General features: G+C 40.5%; 1 protein-coding gene across 1 annotated transcript in view; it reads left to right on the forward strand.

Annotated features, from left to right (window-relative positions):
• si:dkey-22o22.2 (neural-cadherin) overlaps window positions 1-16,370 on the forward strand; it is a 147,031-nt gene that overhangs the window by 103,724 nt on the left and 26,937 nt on the right. The window contains exons 17-20 of the mRNA XM_063485101.1: window positions 7,562-7,845; window positions 11,343-11,972; window positions 12,065-13,061; window positions 16,267-16,360. Of these exons, the coding sequence (XP_063341171.1) occupies window positions 7,562-7,845; window positions 11,343-11,972; window positions 12,065-13,061; window positions 16,267-16,360 (2,005 nt within the window). The remainder of the gene's footprint in view (window positions 1-7,561; window positions 7,846-11,342; window positions 11,973-12,064; window positions 13,062-16,266; window positions 16,361-16,370) is intronic.

Raw genomic sequence — 16,370 nt, forward strand, 5'->3', positions numbered from 1 at the left:
ATGTTCACAGAATAACAATAAAGAACTCAAAGCAATCATTACTGTAAAATACAAAAATGATATCCGTGAATATCTGTTTTCATAGACAATGCCACACTCTGACCTTTTTTTTTACTTAGTCCAATTTTGCAGTTTTTTACTTGCTGCCCAAAGCTTTCTAGTTTCAGGTCTGTTCAAGTTATCAGTCAGTCGCCTTTTGAAAAATGGCAGTTGGCAAAGCGATAAATCTGTTGTTCATTTGTAATCGAACTGTTGATTTATTTTTCCTGGAAAATAATATGCTGGTGAATAGTGAGCACGGACTTCTAGCCCATACTGATTTGCAGTCCTCGCTGTTGTCCATTATGTAATGCATAAAAGTTGCTTTATCTATCTTGTGTTTTATTGCACAAACACTGGCTTGCATGAGCTGATTCACATTCTACTGTGAACATGTCCATGTTTCCAAAATGGCAAATCAGTCATTTTCATTATCATCTTATTGCAAGCTATGCAAATTTTAGGCTCATTTACCTCTGATGCATTTTGGTGTTTTTTCAGTCAGATTCATTCCCATGTTATATGGAGATCAGATACATTGTTTATATGCATGTGTAGAGCATGTGTGTATATGTTAGGCAGATTAAAAAGTGTGCGTGTGTGTGTAATGGTAACTGAAGGTGAAAAAAATCTAACTCCTGAAAGCTCCAATCTCAAGTTTGATTAGCTGTAAACAGAACTCAAGGTTTTATCCTCTAAAATGCAGCAAAGCAGCCGTCACCTTGGCTGCAGCTGTGTGTGTGTGTGTGTGTTGTACATTATGACCACAGTTTGTTGTTGAAGCTGACAGATGTTGAAGCACCGGTGACCTTCATTCCAGACATAAACTGTAGGTCACACAAACACAATTACCAGGGACTAAGCGCACATACATACACACACGCCAATGCTTTCCTTTGCTGAATAGTTCCTGCATTTTTTTCGGCTTGATTTGGCGTTTGTTGGAATATAACCTAAGGTAGAGTTGAGGTGACGGGGGAAGGGCGGGTTTAGATTACCTTTCTTTACCCCCCTCCTCTCCAACCTAAAGCTGATTAGGCGCAGCAGCTTTTGTCACCCGTTGTGTTTTCTGGGTAAATTTGGTCCTACTAGTGTAAAAAAAACTGCCGAACTAAGATCATCTTGTAATGAGATCAAGGGGCTTTTTTAAAATTCTGCTGAGTCTGGCGTTTCAGTCTCGCGTCGCCCCTGGGTTTAGTACACATGCACAAATACCTACTACTGCAGTGAAGTTGAGCTAATGAGGTATGTGTGAATGTGAGTGATTGGTCATGTAATTTTACATTGTACTGAATTGAGGTGATGATTATGATGGTTAGGATTGGATGGATCTGGGACACAAAGGTTCCTGATTTGCAGTCCAAAGTCAAGCCATCAGAGTGTGTAACAATTCTACTAAATGAAGCTTAGCCTGTTTGCTAAGTTGAGTTTGTTGCTGCATTTAGATACCACACTTCAGTCACTGCAACACAGCTTTAATCATAGCAGTGTTTAAGCCCTCAGCGAGCTGCTTATTCTTCTCTCCTTGCTGCCTTTAATGCAGTCTCTGAGTCCCCTGAGGTGGTAAGTTTGTATCACCCTTTCACAACAGGAAACCATATTGGCTTCCTGACCTTAGCTCAGCAGGGAGAGGGGGGACAATGAGGCCAAAGCCCAGAAAAACCAAAATTAATGTTGAACGTGTTTGTCATACTTATACATACAATTGTAACACACCTTTCTGTATTAGACCTTCCATCTGGTCTTTAGCAAAATATTCATCATCTGCTGGTAGCAGTGCACATACCTATTGTTCTAGGTTTTCCTACTAACAAACTAAACCATAGCCTCAAACTAATAAACATGAAACAGTGTGTTTTAAAGATGTGTCCTGTAGGAGAGCCCCAGAAATCTGAGTTTTTCCCCCTTTATACTTGCAAATTGTTTGCAGGCCTTGATTATCCTCCAGAAAGACTGTTAAGATGCTCCACGATGATTTGCATGCAATAAGAAAATGCAAAAATCCCATGCTTTTGCCCTTTCCTGTGCATCATCTTTAGGGACCACTGTACACAGTTTATAAGTAAACAGTGTTTAATGCTCTACCGCAGTTCCTCATCTCTAGGCCAATGCTATGTTTACATTTTATGAAATTAAAACTATTCCAATATTTATTACTTGTGAAAACATTGAGCGTTATTTTTATAGTTTTGTATCAGTTACATTGTCACTTACACTCACTTGTTATGTACGCCTGTTCAACTGCACTATCTAATGACCCAATCACGTGGAAGAAATTCAGTGCATCTAGACATGTAGACAGAGAGGAAAAAACACCAGAATGTGGAAGAAAAGTGATTTAATTGACTTTAAATGCAGCATGGTTGTTGGTGCCAGGTGGGCTGGTCGGAGTATTTCAGAGACCTGTGATCGACTGGGATTTTCACATATCCAGTCATTGGAAGTTCTGTGGGTGAAAATGGTTCTAACTGATTCGAACAGATAAGAAAGCAACATCAACTCACGTAACAACTCATTAGAACCAAATATGCAAAAGAGTATGTCTGAATGAACAACACCTTGAAACAGGCAGACGATAGATAGATAGATAGATAGATAGATAGATAGATAGATAGATAGATAGATAGATAGATAGATAGATAGATAGATAGATAGATAGATAGATAGATAGATAGATAGTTTTTTTGTTTTGTTTTTCATGACAGTGATTTCACTGTTCTCCAGTAGCCTCCACAGTCAACAGATCTCAATTCCACAGAGCACCTTGAAAATGTGGTAGAAAAGGAGATTCACATCATTGATGTGCTGAGTAAATATTACGGCTCATATCAATATAGAAATATCTCAGGAGTTTCTAGCACCTTGCTAGAATCTATATTGAAAAGTCAGAAATTAATATTTACAGAACTTATTATGACATGAATAACAGTTATAGCAGGATTAGTGCTACTAAATTTAACATACCTTCTATCTGGAAAGAATCTGTGTGCTGATCACAAAATAACAGGAGAAGATGGATGTATCTATTCATTAAGTCCTCTTTTGAAGCCTCAAGATGAGCATATTTGCTTTTGCTAAAAAAAAAAAAAAAAAGAACCCCAAAAAACAGAAGTGATGAGAAGGGACAGCCTGACTGTGAAACCACATGCCCATTAACTAATTAGTTGTGAGTGACAGCCCGTTATTGAATGAGTTTGTGGTTTCATACCACAGATAACCTTCGATTTTTAAACATGGTATGACCAAGATTTGGAAAATAGACTTAATTCTTCTTCACTATGATCCAAAATGAGTGACTGAGCCCATAACGTCAGTGTTTACAGCGATCAAGACAGAAAGTCATTTTCACATAGATTTCTATAGCATCGAAAGTCTCTTTGGAACCACAGCTGTCACCATCTGTCACAACCTGGAAGATGCATATGTCTGGAGGGTCTAATATCTTTGGACCCTCCAATTGCTCAGTCATGCAGCAGACTAATATTTAATTTTTACACTGTAAATTTAGCTTTCGGTTATTTGTGTTCGAATTTGTCATTTTAGGATGCGTTTTACCGATTACTGGGGAAACCTTACTCCAAAATCTACCACCTATAACATATCAGGCTTAATGTTTTCTGTCATCTTGGAATAAGTACATGGCTCTACTCAAGATTTCTGGGTACTGCAGCCAGCTGAATTTCAAATATCCACAGTATCTCTTGCAGGCATCTGAGGCCACAACATGTGATATTTTCTAATGTGGTTGTAAAACGAAATGAAACTTCCTCCAAATATGAGTTTAGTCCTTCAGAGTGTCAACCTGCAGTCACTGCTCAGGGACGACTTTCCCCTCCGGTCCACCTCACAAGGAGCAGAGATCTGACCTTAATCTCAATTTTGGGCCTCCTGCTAGGCTGCGAATTAAATCAGCTCTATCCCCTAGCGTGTGCATGTGTGTGTGTGTGTGTGTGTTCATATGTGTGTGTATGTGTTAAGAGGGCAACACCATATGGCCAGACTGATCATTAGGGAGGCTGCCGGAGGCAAAAACCGCTGGAGCTACTCTCCTTACACACATTTACACACACTCACATTTACACACACACACTAACTCGCTCCCCGAGTGTCACAACAGATCGTGCTTAGAGGCTGTGACGGACCAGTGCACTTAAGCTTTTTCCTCGCACACACACGAGCACACACACTCTCCAGTGTCGTAATGAAGGTCCTCCATGTCTCCACAGATGGTGTTTGTCTCCTAAAGTCTCCTTGGTGCCGGTAAACAGAGAGCTAGCCGGACCAAGACAGACCTGCCTCTGGGCCCTGAACATACATCTGTGTGTGTATGCGTTTGCCATGTTTACCATGTCCCTATGTGTGTGTGTGCTGGCATTTCTTCAGTTCATCAGGAAAGTAGAGGGAAAGCCAACAGAGGAAAGACAAGGAAAGGAAAGAGACTAGAGAATGAGATGGAAAAGCAACAGAAAGATGAAAGAAGTGAAGGGAAAGAGGGATGAAAGTAGATTATCAAAACAAGTGGACAAAAAGCCTAAAGAACAGAAGGAAGTAGGAGGAGAATAAAAGATTTGGGAGGAAGATACATGAAGGAGAGTTAAGGAAGGAAGAAAAGACTGTGGCAAGAAAAAATAATCAAAGGAAGAAAACAGAACTGCATAGCAAAGCTGAATGAAACGGTAGGCTAGAGGGATGGAGGCACATGGAGAAAGCAGGAAAGAAAGGAAACTAAAGAACCGTCAATGTGAGAAGAGAAGAAGGAGAGGGGGAAATTAGCCAAGTTGGATTTATACATTGTGGTTTATGTAAACTCATCTTCAAAAACTGGTTACCAAAGCATTTAAGGCAAAGATGTAAGTCACCGAAATTAGTGTATTCACATTATAAGAAAATGGAAATCTACATTTTTTTTCCATAATTTAAAAACTGCTGTTTCCGTTATTTTATGTTTGATTAAATGGTTGTTAAGCTGTTGTGAGTCCTACGAATGTCACCAAGAGTGGGTCTCCTCCATTTACTAGGAAGTCAGTATCGCCTCATTGACTGAAGGTTATTTTACTCTGCTGAGCAGAATCATTAATATGTTTTCAGCTTAGAATAACATCAAGATTCGGCATTTGGGAGCCGGAGTAGTAACATGGATTAATCCACTTGACCCTAGATATTAAATATAAATAGACTGATTCTTATTTAGTGCTTATTTTTTTAATGTAGCACTCAACACAACATGTCTCATTCACCCAAGAATGTTTTTATCTAAGTGCTTTCTTTCTAACTTTAACTCTCCAATGAATGAATCACAAGCAGATCTGGGTTCAGTCTGTTTCACAGGGAGACTGGAGCAGCCAGGGATCGAACTACCAACCTTCCAATTAGCAGATAATCTGCTATACTTCCTTAATTAAAACTAGCCAATATAAAGTTTCTGTTTTGGACTTTACTTGCATTACATGACATCAGTTTGATTTTTACAAGCTTTTTGGTTGGGGTTAGACATCAAAGCAGTTAGCAAGACAGAAAAATATTGTGGCATCTGTTCAAAGAATCATTTTTAATACTTAGAGAACTTATGGAAAAAACTGTGTATTTACAACACACATTGAAATAAAAGCCAATCATAGTTTTAGTCTGCAAAATCACTGAACATGTGATTGAAAATATTAGTAGAAATAGTAAAGGTAAAAACTAGAAAAGGGTGTTTCGCTTTGCTTTTATTATTTTAGGACAAACATGGGGTTGGTGTGACAAAGGAGTCAGCTGGGGACAAGGTGAGAGGCAGATGATTTGCTGTTGCGACCCTTAAAGGGAGCAACTGAAAGAGGACTTTGCTTTTGTTATTCTCCTTCTGGAAAATCCTTTTGTCCCTGTGACATTTGTCGGGTAAATCCACCAAGAACAGCGCATGATGCAGTTAAAGAACAGTGCTCTCAGAAGTTTGCCACTTTCTGTTGCGACCAGTCCTTCAGGAGCAGAAAAAAAGGCAGGAAGGAGACCAAAGATTGCAGGAAGAGATGGGATCAAATGGCAGACAATAGAGAAATGAAGAAATTAAAGTTTGTAACCGTGTCAGAGTTGAAAGTGAGTCGACGTCCCAAGTGAGCTGCTGTTCTTGGGGCGTTGTTTAGTAGTGAGGGTAACTGAAGTGAGAGTGAGCGGTACAGCAGACATCATAACAGGCTGCTGTGGTGAGCGGAAAAAGCTGCAGACTGAACAGTCAGTGTACATTCAGGCCATCACCTGTGGTCATGACTGAAAATATGTGGTTGCAAATAATATATGAAATTAGTTTCCTTATGTGGGTTCCCACCACATATCTGAAGTCTTTACTCTTTCTCTGAGCAGAGCAACAGCTATATTTTTGACAGCAGAGGTGAGAGAGTGGCATCTGATCAGGATGCATTCTCAATACCTTTCACTGGACCCTCGGGCCGACTAAAGGCCGACTCATGTCCGACTCATCTGTTCTGGAAACACAATGGAAAACGTGTGAGAGTTTCAGTATACAAGAAGTGTGTCTATTCATACTATCCAATTTAAATGGACCTAAATCTTAAATAGTCACAAAGAATAACCCAAGTTTCTGCTGTAACAAAAAGCACATCTTACTTTAATTCTGAGGCTTTCTGTAGGTCTCTAGAAAATTAATTGTGTGATGGGGAAACGACTGTTTGTGTGAGGATAAGGAGATTTTGAGGAGGCCAAGGTATTAATAACCCCAACTGTAAGAGAAATACCTGATTCTACTGAAGAATTTAACCAGAAAGCTTATATCATGGCTTCTTACAAAACCTCAATTTATTATAATTTTGTGTGCAGGGGATTAAGGATTTTCTCAATCCACAGTTTGAGTCTTACCTCAATTTTTGGTTCACATTTTTGGTTAACTTTTTTTTTTTAATGGGGCATACATAAGAAAAAAATGGGAGACATTTTTACCACAGTGATAATCACTTGACTGTGACTGATCTTTAAAAATTAGAGCTTTCATCAGACTAACACCACAGGAAGAGCATTAGCATAACATGAGACGCTGGTCATTAGTGTTGCAATTTTAGTATCAATTTGTCAATCACGTCTATACACTTATATGTAATTATGATAACTTAACCCTTTATTGACCATGGACCCGCCGGCGGGCCCATTTTACAGGTAAATTTGAAGGGCCGGTCAATAAAGGGTTAATATTTTATAAAATGTCAAAAGATTCTTTATTTATGCCCCCATTTATGCCTGGCGAAACTTTAGTTTCAGAAAGCCCAACTCGTACTCTACCAAAGCAAAAGTGCAACACAACAATGCTACATTCAACTGATCTGAGTGACAGTAGCATATACAACTCTTCACCATATGTGCCGGATTTTTTAGCCTTCTTATTTCAATAAAAATAAACAGTCCTTTTTGGAAGCAACAGGAAGATCATCTTCCTCCTTTACCTTCGTCTCCAGAACTAAGCAGTCTGATCGGTTAAATCAGTTTTGTAGAAAAGATTTTAAAAACTGAAAAGTGCTTAATGTCTTCCATCCAGGTGCTAATGCCAAGCTGCGCTACCAGATCACATCAGGAAACACCATGGGCACCTTCGACGTGGAACCTGAAGTGGGCACCATCTTCGTGGCTCAACCTCTTGACTATGAGATGGAGCAGCGCTATGAGCTCCGGCTGGTGGCCTCAGACGGGAAGTGGGAGAACGAGACACTGGTGGTCGTTCAGGTGGTAAATCGCAACGATGAGGCACCAGTTTTTAGCCAGACTGAGTACCATGCTGCCGTGATGGAGGAACTCACCCAGCTTCCTGTTTTCATCCTAGAGGTTAGTGAATCTGTTTGTGTCGTATTAAAAGTTACTTAAATGACTCTTATGAGTCATTTTAGATTGGATTATGTTCAATATAATCAACTCAGTTCTGATTTTAAAACACTGACATTAGAATAGACAATGTGGTTTTTCAAGTTTTAGTCGAGTCATAAAAAAGTTATACAAAATCATATAAAATTAAACAACAATTTATGTTCTAAAGAATTTGACATTTCCTTTTCTGGTGATGCTTAATGAGAATTTTTATGACTTTTACAATGCAACAGACAGAGCAACTGCTAAAGAGAGTTGCACTGACAGCATTGTCTTTTTCAAATTCTTATGAATGGTTTAAGCTGAATTTGATTGGCTGCTCTTAAGAAACTCCCATAAACAGTATAGTACTGAACTCAGCCAAGAAGCCCAAATAGAGCCAGACTAAGCTAAGTTCTCTTTGTTTTCCACTACTAAGAAGTGCCCAGCTTTTACTCTTCTTTTCACGCAACAAAATAATGGATTAGTCAATTTATGACCATATACAGCGTAACTACAAGACACATGAATGAATGGGTTGTTGGCATGTTTTTATTTTTTTTGCAACTGTTAGCCATTAGCTTTAGCCTTAGCCTTAAGCACTGATCACATGTCCATTCAGTCCAGATGAAACTGTTTAACATATAAACTTGAGAAAGTAGCACCTCCCAAACGCACCTTTAAGATAAAGAAGTTTATTGTGAAAATGTTAGTGTTTATATGAACAGTATGTGAAAATGTATCAGATGTACTGGAAACAAACCTAATTGTGTTTGTTACACTAGGAACATCGAGCTGTATTAGCCTGGAGCAACAACTTACCTGAGATCGAGTGACCACATACTAACACATCGCACATGTATGAAATTGGTTAGCACAATATTAGCTGACAGAGGCACCAGTGTTTAACCAACCAAAACCTCCTGACAGGAACTGCCTGCCATTTGAAAAGTTGGTTCAGAAAAGTCAGAGTCAGCTTCCTCCTCCTGTGGCTTTCATTTCGTCACACCTATCACCGGTAATTCACAGTAATATGCATGTGCCGCCAAACTAAATCAGATTAAAAAGGTGGAAGCGCGTCTGGGAGGGCAGGGAAGTAATCTCTGTCAGAGAGGCATGTGTCACCAAGTCCTCAACCTGGGCCTGCTTCCCCTCGCCTGCTGGAATTGATTTGATGTGCATTTGGTTCCTCTCTAACGCTCTCGATAGTTTTTTCTGGTACGCGGCGACCGGGGCCTCCCTCAACGCCCGCCACTTTCAGCCCTTGCCCTCTAATATAATTCAGCAGATAGTGAACAGAGGGGAAAATCCAATTTGAAATGAATATTTTTTGACTTCACCTGCGCGGCAGCCTGCTCTGCGGTGCCGCGACTGCTCATCTTCAATATTGTGTACCTGCATCACGTTGTCAAGAAATGCAAAGAACCCACATGGGGGAGGTGGCTGGGGAAGGGAGGAAGGGGGGATGACTTCAAAGCCTTCTGTAAACAAACCCTCTGGTGAGAAAAGAGGAAAAGAAAGGGTAAAAGTGTACTTTTTCTTGTTTTTGTCTGTGTCTATTAACTTTTAATTGCATTGTGTGTCTCCTTGACAGATGTGAGAGCTCGTCTCGGTTCTGCTGCTCTTGTCCCCTTATTCAGAGAGATAGCAGGAAGGCTGGTTAATTAAGCAAACAGGACAAAGCAACTGAGAAATGTTTATTCCTGTGTTGGCAAGTCCCCTTGTGCAGGGGCAGCTGCTGCAATCAGCTCCCTGCCTCGTGTCCTATTTGTTGGGCTTGACATTTGTACATAATGAAAAAGCAGTTCAGCTTTTTTAATAAGAAACTGCCTGATGTATAAAGAACAATAAAAAAAACTGTTTCTTTAAAGAAGAAAAATGTTATTGAATGGACTTGCGACGACAAATGTGACAGCTTGCGATTAACTTTTGCTGCAGTCCTTCTATAATGAAGCCACTTTTTTAACAAGGAAATGTTCAGTTGGTGTTTTTTGATGATTATTTTTTATGTATTTGTAATTTTTTAAGTTTAAAATTATTTTCAACATCATCAAAAGCTTGATTAGTAAGTCTGCAATAAGTTTTGTGCTTTAATTCTGAAGACATTTTCAGCCCTTTTTCCACTTTTCCAATTTAAAAATGGGGACTAGTCAGCATTTCATACACAAAAGCACTTCAAATAATTTGAATAAAGATCTGATGTTATAAAATGCAGCATCTGGCTTAAAGCCCAGAATACAGTTCATGCATCTGTGTGTCCAGAGGAATCTGTGTGACATAAATTTTGTCATCTCGTGCAGAAACAGTTTGTCATCAACAGTTTGTCTATGAAACATCAAATTTTAAAACAGTTCCTTAAGGTAAACCATAGCAGTTAACAATAATGGTATCTTTTAAAGTATGTGCTCCTGGTAAATGAAAAAGTTAGGAATGAATATGTTTATTTACACTTAAAAACATAATACTTTAGGATATTAATGTTAGGGGCCATTAATATTGTGATAGTAGCAATATTGATATTGTGGTATGGCCACCTTTATATTTCAACACAACCTGAACTCTCTTAGCCAAGCTTTCTCATCATTTCTTTAAGCGGTCTTCAGGAATAGTTCTCCAGGCTTCTTCAAGGACATTCAAACCTCTTCTTTAGATGTTGGCTGCCTTCTATTCTGCTTCAGTAATGTTGAGGTCCAGACTCTGGGGAAATTCCATTGTTTGTTTTTCCATCTAGGTATGTTTTATTGCACTGGCAGTGACTTTGGGACCATTGCCATGCTGAAAAATGAAACTATTTCCAATCAGACACTCTAGAAGGCAATGTGTAAATGGAAATCTGATGGTGTTTTTCTGCGTTCAAAATTCTGACAAAGTTTGACAAAATCCCCAACACCAGTAACTGAAATGCAAACCCAAATCATCACAGAACCTGCAGTTTTTGTATATTTGGTGTACCTTTGGCTTTTTTCATAGGCTCCGTTCAAGAAATTGAAAGACAGACTGCTAGTTAAAAAAATGTGCCCAAAGATAGATTTAAAATGGGTTCTTTGCTAAGCGATCTGTTATGTGTATATGCAACACTGGTTCATCCATGGAGTTATAGATGGGATTTTTTATGCTTGAATGGTTCATAGGTCAATATTCATTGGCTTAGGAAAAATCATCTGAAAATGATCAGGTACAAGGAGTGGATGGAAAAATGAGTGAAGAAGCAGCCAGTGTGCAGAAAGCCTGTGAAAGTCCTTGAGAAATCCTGGAGAACTATTGCTTAAGACCACTTTAAAACATTTCCAGAAAGCCTGGCTCCTTGAAAGAAATCAGGGGAAACATTTACACAGTGCTTTATATCACCTGGACATTTTTAGTAACACTGTGACTAAAACAGCAAGCTTGAGCTTTCATTTTTAATTTGAACCACAAACTCAGTGTTTTGAGAATTTTGGCTTTTATTTTACTGTTTTATTTCTGTGTAATTTTTGTAGGTATCAGCTACAGATCCCGATCAGGAAGCTGACCAGAGTGCTCTTCGTTACTCCCTCCATGGCCAGGGCGCTGGTGGTGAGTTTACCATTGATGAGCGCACTGGAAGAATCTATGCTCAACGTCGACTGGACCGCGAGGAGCGCCCTGCCTGGAGATTCCTTGTCCTCGCCACAGATGAGGGAGGGGCAGGTCTCACAGGATTTGCTGATGTACTTTTAGAAGTCAGAGACATTAATGACAATGCTCCCTTCTTCCCCTGCCCAGCACTGGAAGTAGATGGTTGTTTTGTTGGTCAAGTGCCTGAAAATTCACCTGCAGACACATCCGTCATGGAGATGCGTGCCATGGATCTGGATGACCCCAATGAGGGCAGGAATGCCTTGCTCACATACAGCATCATCAAGAACATTCGCAACGAGATCAACCTCAACCTGTTCTCCATCAATGCCACTACGGGCACCATCTACACAGTACTACGTTCTCTGGACAGGGAGATGGAGGACCGGTATCTGGTAGTGGTGGAGGCCCGTGATGGAGGAGGTTTGGCAGGGACAGGGACAGCCACCATTATGGTTTCAGATGTCAATGACCATCCACCCATCTTCACTCAGAGACTCTACAATACTCAGGTGAGTCAACCTCGCTAACTTTCTTTAAACATTTACATTTATTTTACCAATGATGCATGTAAATAGATCACTTACTTCTATGTGTTGATCAGGTGACTGAGGACCTTGAGGTGAATAGCGAGGTTCTTGTAGTTTCTGCCACAGATGGAGATGAGGGCGAGAATGCTGTGGTAACCTTCAGCATTGTAGGTGGTGATGAAGACAGAAAGTTCTTTGTGGAGACAGACAAAGTGAATCGACGTGGCGTAATAAAACTTAAGAAGAAAGTTGACTTTGAGAAGCCTAACGAAAGGACTTTCAATCTGACCCTGAAGGCCGAAGATGCTGATTTCTTCAGCCTTGCCTATTGTCTCATTCAAGTGGAAGACTCCAACGACCATCCTCCTGTCTTCTTTCCACAATTCTATGAGTCACCAGCTATGTCTGAAGATGTGCCAGTGGGGACAATTGTTGCTCAAGTTACAGCTTCTGATCTAGATTCTGGCCAAAATGGGCATTTCTCTTACAGTATATCCAAAGAGTCAGATCCCTACAATCAGTTCCTGGTGGACCAGTCTGGTTGGGTTGTAGTTGCTGATTCTTTGGACAGGGAGAAAATTTCACAGCACAGGATCATGGTCTTGGCTACAGATGCAGGCAGTCCCCCCCTGACTGGCACTGCCATTGTTGTGGTGACTGTACTTGATGTTAATGACAACGGGCCAGAGTTTGAGGTCCCCTACAAGCCTGTTGTTTGGGAGAACACAGCTGCGCCTCAGCCAGTGAGAATGAATGAAACCTCCTTGCTCCTTCATGCCACCGATCGCGACACCTCCACCAACAGTGGGCCATTTTCCATACGGCTTCTGATGCTCACCTCAGACGCCACCAACTTTAACCTGACGGACTTTCGGAATGGAAGCGCAGCCATCACCGCGCTCCGTGCTTTTGATCGTGAGCGGCAAAAGGAGTACCGCCTCCCAATTCTCATGATTGACAGCGGCTCTCCTCCAATGAGCTCTACTAGCACGTTGATAGTTGTAATCGGCGACAGGAATGATCATCCCCACTCACCTGGACACACCAACTTTATTGTCTACAGTTATGAAGGTATGTTTAGTTTTTATCTAATTCAATGAGGATTCCAATGCTTCATTTTTGAGACTAGCTCTATGAAACCTATATATATTATTACATAATTTGGTTCCAAATGTCCATGATCAAAGCTACAGAGTTTGCTGAGGTTTATGAAAATAGGTTCTGAAGTCCTAGTCTGTGAAAAAAAGTTGTTGTTTTTTTTCATGGCCATGATCAAATAAAACTACACACAGATCACATGAAGCGTGCTGTGTCAAAAAAAGGGTTGATTTTAGATGTGACGGCAAGTTTTTCATTGTTCACCACTATTCATCTGTTACATCAATGACATTTTCATTCAGTGATCTCATTGTTGTCCCCGAACAGAGAAAATTAAACGTGGGCATGTTTCACTAAATTTGCCGAATGCACAATGTGATTTGCGAAAACAAAGTGTTTTTGTTCATTGCGATGCTTTTCATTTGTAAAAACAGTATGCATGCAAGAGCCCTGTAGGGTCTGTAAATTTATCTGTAATTTGTGAGCTGCAGTGATTTGTGAAACATAATGCTGCTAACTTTTTTGGTGTGAACAGTAGCTGCAAAAACTGTGAAACTGGCCCCAGGCTTTTCTCTGATTTAGTGAGGCATCAAAGGGAACCAGTGTAAAATAAAAGTAAACTAGCTGCACACTGATGAAAACTGATTGAATGATGAAAACACGATGTTTAAATAAATGTGTGCTGTTTGTATCCACAAAATTTAGGCATTCATTTGGTTTTGGATTTTTCTTTCATGAGAGCCTCACCGTTCAGTCTAGTATTTTACACTCCACTGGAGAAAGTTTGGGTGTACTATTGCTTGAACACACCTTTACCCCAGAACATAATGTATTATATTATATTGTCCTAGTTAAAAGCTCCCTGGTCACTCTGAGGGATTCAACATAGTTTCTTTTTAAACCTTTAGGTCTCTATTATCCCACCCTATCACATAAAAATCTCCTCACATGAAGCGTTTAATGCACTGTTTGCCCCTTTAGTGCCATTTTTCAGTGCAGTGTTTAGGGTCTTCACTAGTGGTGCAGCGGATCACGGTTGATCCGCAATCCGAACCGATCCCACTCCATGGTTCCATACGCACGTGATCCGAAGATTCGAAAAAGAAGAAAAAAAAAGTATGTGTATGGTGCGCGTGGTCAGTCTGTCAAGCGATAGTTATGGCCAGCGCTAGCGATCCAAGTGGAGGAGCAGAGGAGTTTGCGGTATTTAAGCAGCCCTTTGCTGCCCAGTCCGACCGGGCTAAAGCTATTACAAAAGCTATTGGGGTGTTTAGCTGCAGACGGGACGCTGTATTCCGTTGTGCAAAACAAGGGGTTTAAACTATGATGAACCTGCTTAAGCCACTCTATGATATCCCGTTGTGTGTCCACTTTAGTGGCAAGATTGTTCCAAGCATGTATGAGCAGGAAAAGATTTAAGTTATAGCTGAACTGTCCCAGGCATCTTCTGTTGTCCCAACTACTACAAATGGGTGGACCTCCAGGGCAACGGAAAGCTACGTGACCGTGACAGCTCATTATATCACAGCGGAGTGCGATATAATGAGCGGTATGTATTATTGTAGGGTCTACCTTACAATATAAAGCGCCTTGAGGCGACTGTTGTTGTGATTTGGCGCTTTATAAATAAAATTGAATTGAATTGAATTGAATTGAGTGGTAGATACAAAGCCCTATACTGTCCTATATTGTACCATAATTCTTTTTTTAATAATTGCGTGGAATGAGTCTAGAGTTGAATGTTTTTAACAGGCACAAAATACTTCAAAGTAAATAAGTAAATGTTCAATTTTTGTCTTTTTTCTTTTTTTGCTGATCCGAAAATTGATCCGATCCGTGACTTAAAACCGTCATCCGATCCGAACCGTGAGATTTTTGATCCGTTGCACCACTAGTCTTCACCCATACTTTCATTTTGCCACATAAGGATGCACATAAGGAAAAAAATAAGGATGCAGTTGAGCTGGTGGAAGGCATAATCACACAACTACAACCAGGAGGGTAGCTCGGTCGATCCCCGACTACTCCAGCCTCATGCCGAATTATCCTCAGGCAAGTTACTAAACCCCAAGTGCGAGTGTGTGTGCGAATGTTAGGAAGGTAGGCATGGATTAAGCTCTGTATGAATGTGTGTGATTGGGTAAATGAGACTTGAGTTAGGAAGGCGCTATATATCACCATTTATCATTGACAACCATCTGAGATGCCTGCCTTTTTGTTCTGTCACTATTTAGGTTTAGGAACAGATTGTGTTTTATGCTCTTTCACAGCATTAATCACACATTACAAGTCAAACTTCTCCCATTTGCAGCAAGCATCTCCTCAGTTTTCTTGGTCACCATATTGATGCGTCCTTCAACAGCGGAGCGCATTTAATTATGGTCTCTTGCTGTCTCCTTCTGACATTTAGGGACTTTTTAAAGTCCGCCAGACTGCCTTCAATATTGAAAAATGACACTAAAGCGTTACCCAGTATGTTTTAACATGTGACACCTACAGGTCCTGACCAAGCGTCAGTATGTAACGTGTTGGGAGTGAGAACGAGTTGCCCTCCCACCACCTTCTGAGCGCTCTCCGCTCATGTTGTTAAAACTGTACTTGTCACAGTCGACTGCTCACAGCCTCCTGCTCCAGCCCACATCACTTATTTAGCGTTTCATACCATCTGTCGGCCCTCTGTAATTTGCTGGAAAAACTAAGGTATTCTGTAATGTATTTTTAGTGGATTCCCTCTCGGGGGCCTTTCCACATGAAAGTGCATTAACCTGCTAATATGAATCCATCACGTACCTTAACAACATACCATGAAGCAAACAATTAAGACCAGCTTAAGTCCCGGGTTTGATGAGCACATAAACAGGAGGCTTTTTTAAAAGGCAGCTGATTTCACGGCTAAAGAGATTACAGAGCTGTGTTCAGCTTTTTTTGGAAGAGGGGGAAACACTGCCTGAGTGATTCTAATGCGTGAACATATTACTGCTGTGCCGTCAAACCATGACCATGTGTGCCAATGAGGCATCGCCCGTCACCTTATCTCCTTAAAGAAGCCTCTACTTTTTCCCTTCACTCTTAATATTTGGATTGTACCGGAGGGATCCTTTGTGCTCAAAACTAATTCCTCTCAAAGCTAATACATTTTTGGACTTTTTTGTTTCTTTTTTTTCCCACCTCCTGACAGGTATTCTCCAGACGACAGTGCTCGGACGAGTTCAATCCCCCGACCTTGATGACTGGAGTGAGAAAGTGTACCGTTTTGAAGGCAAACCAACCAGGTACTTTGAT

Source organism: Pelmatolapia mariae, linkage group LG10_11, assembly GCF_036321145.2.
Source record: "Pelmatolapia mariae isolate MD_Pm_ZW linkage group LG10_11, Pm_UMD_F_2, whole genome shotgun sequence".
In the NCBI taxonomy this organism is placed as follows: Eukaryota; Metazoa; Chordata; class Actinopteri; order Cichliformes; family Cichlidae; genus Pelmatolapia; species Pelmatolapia mariae.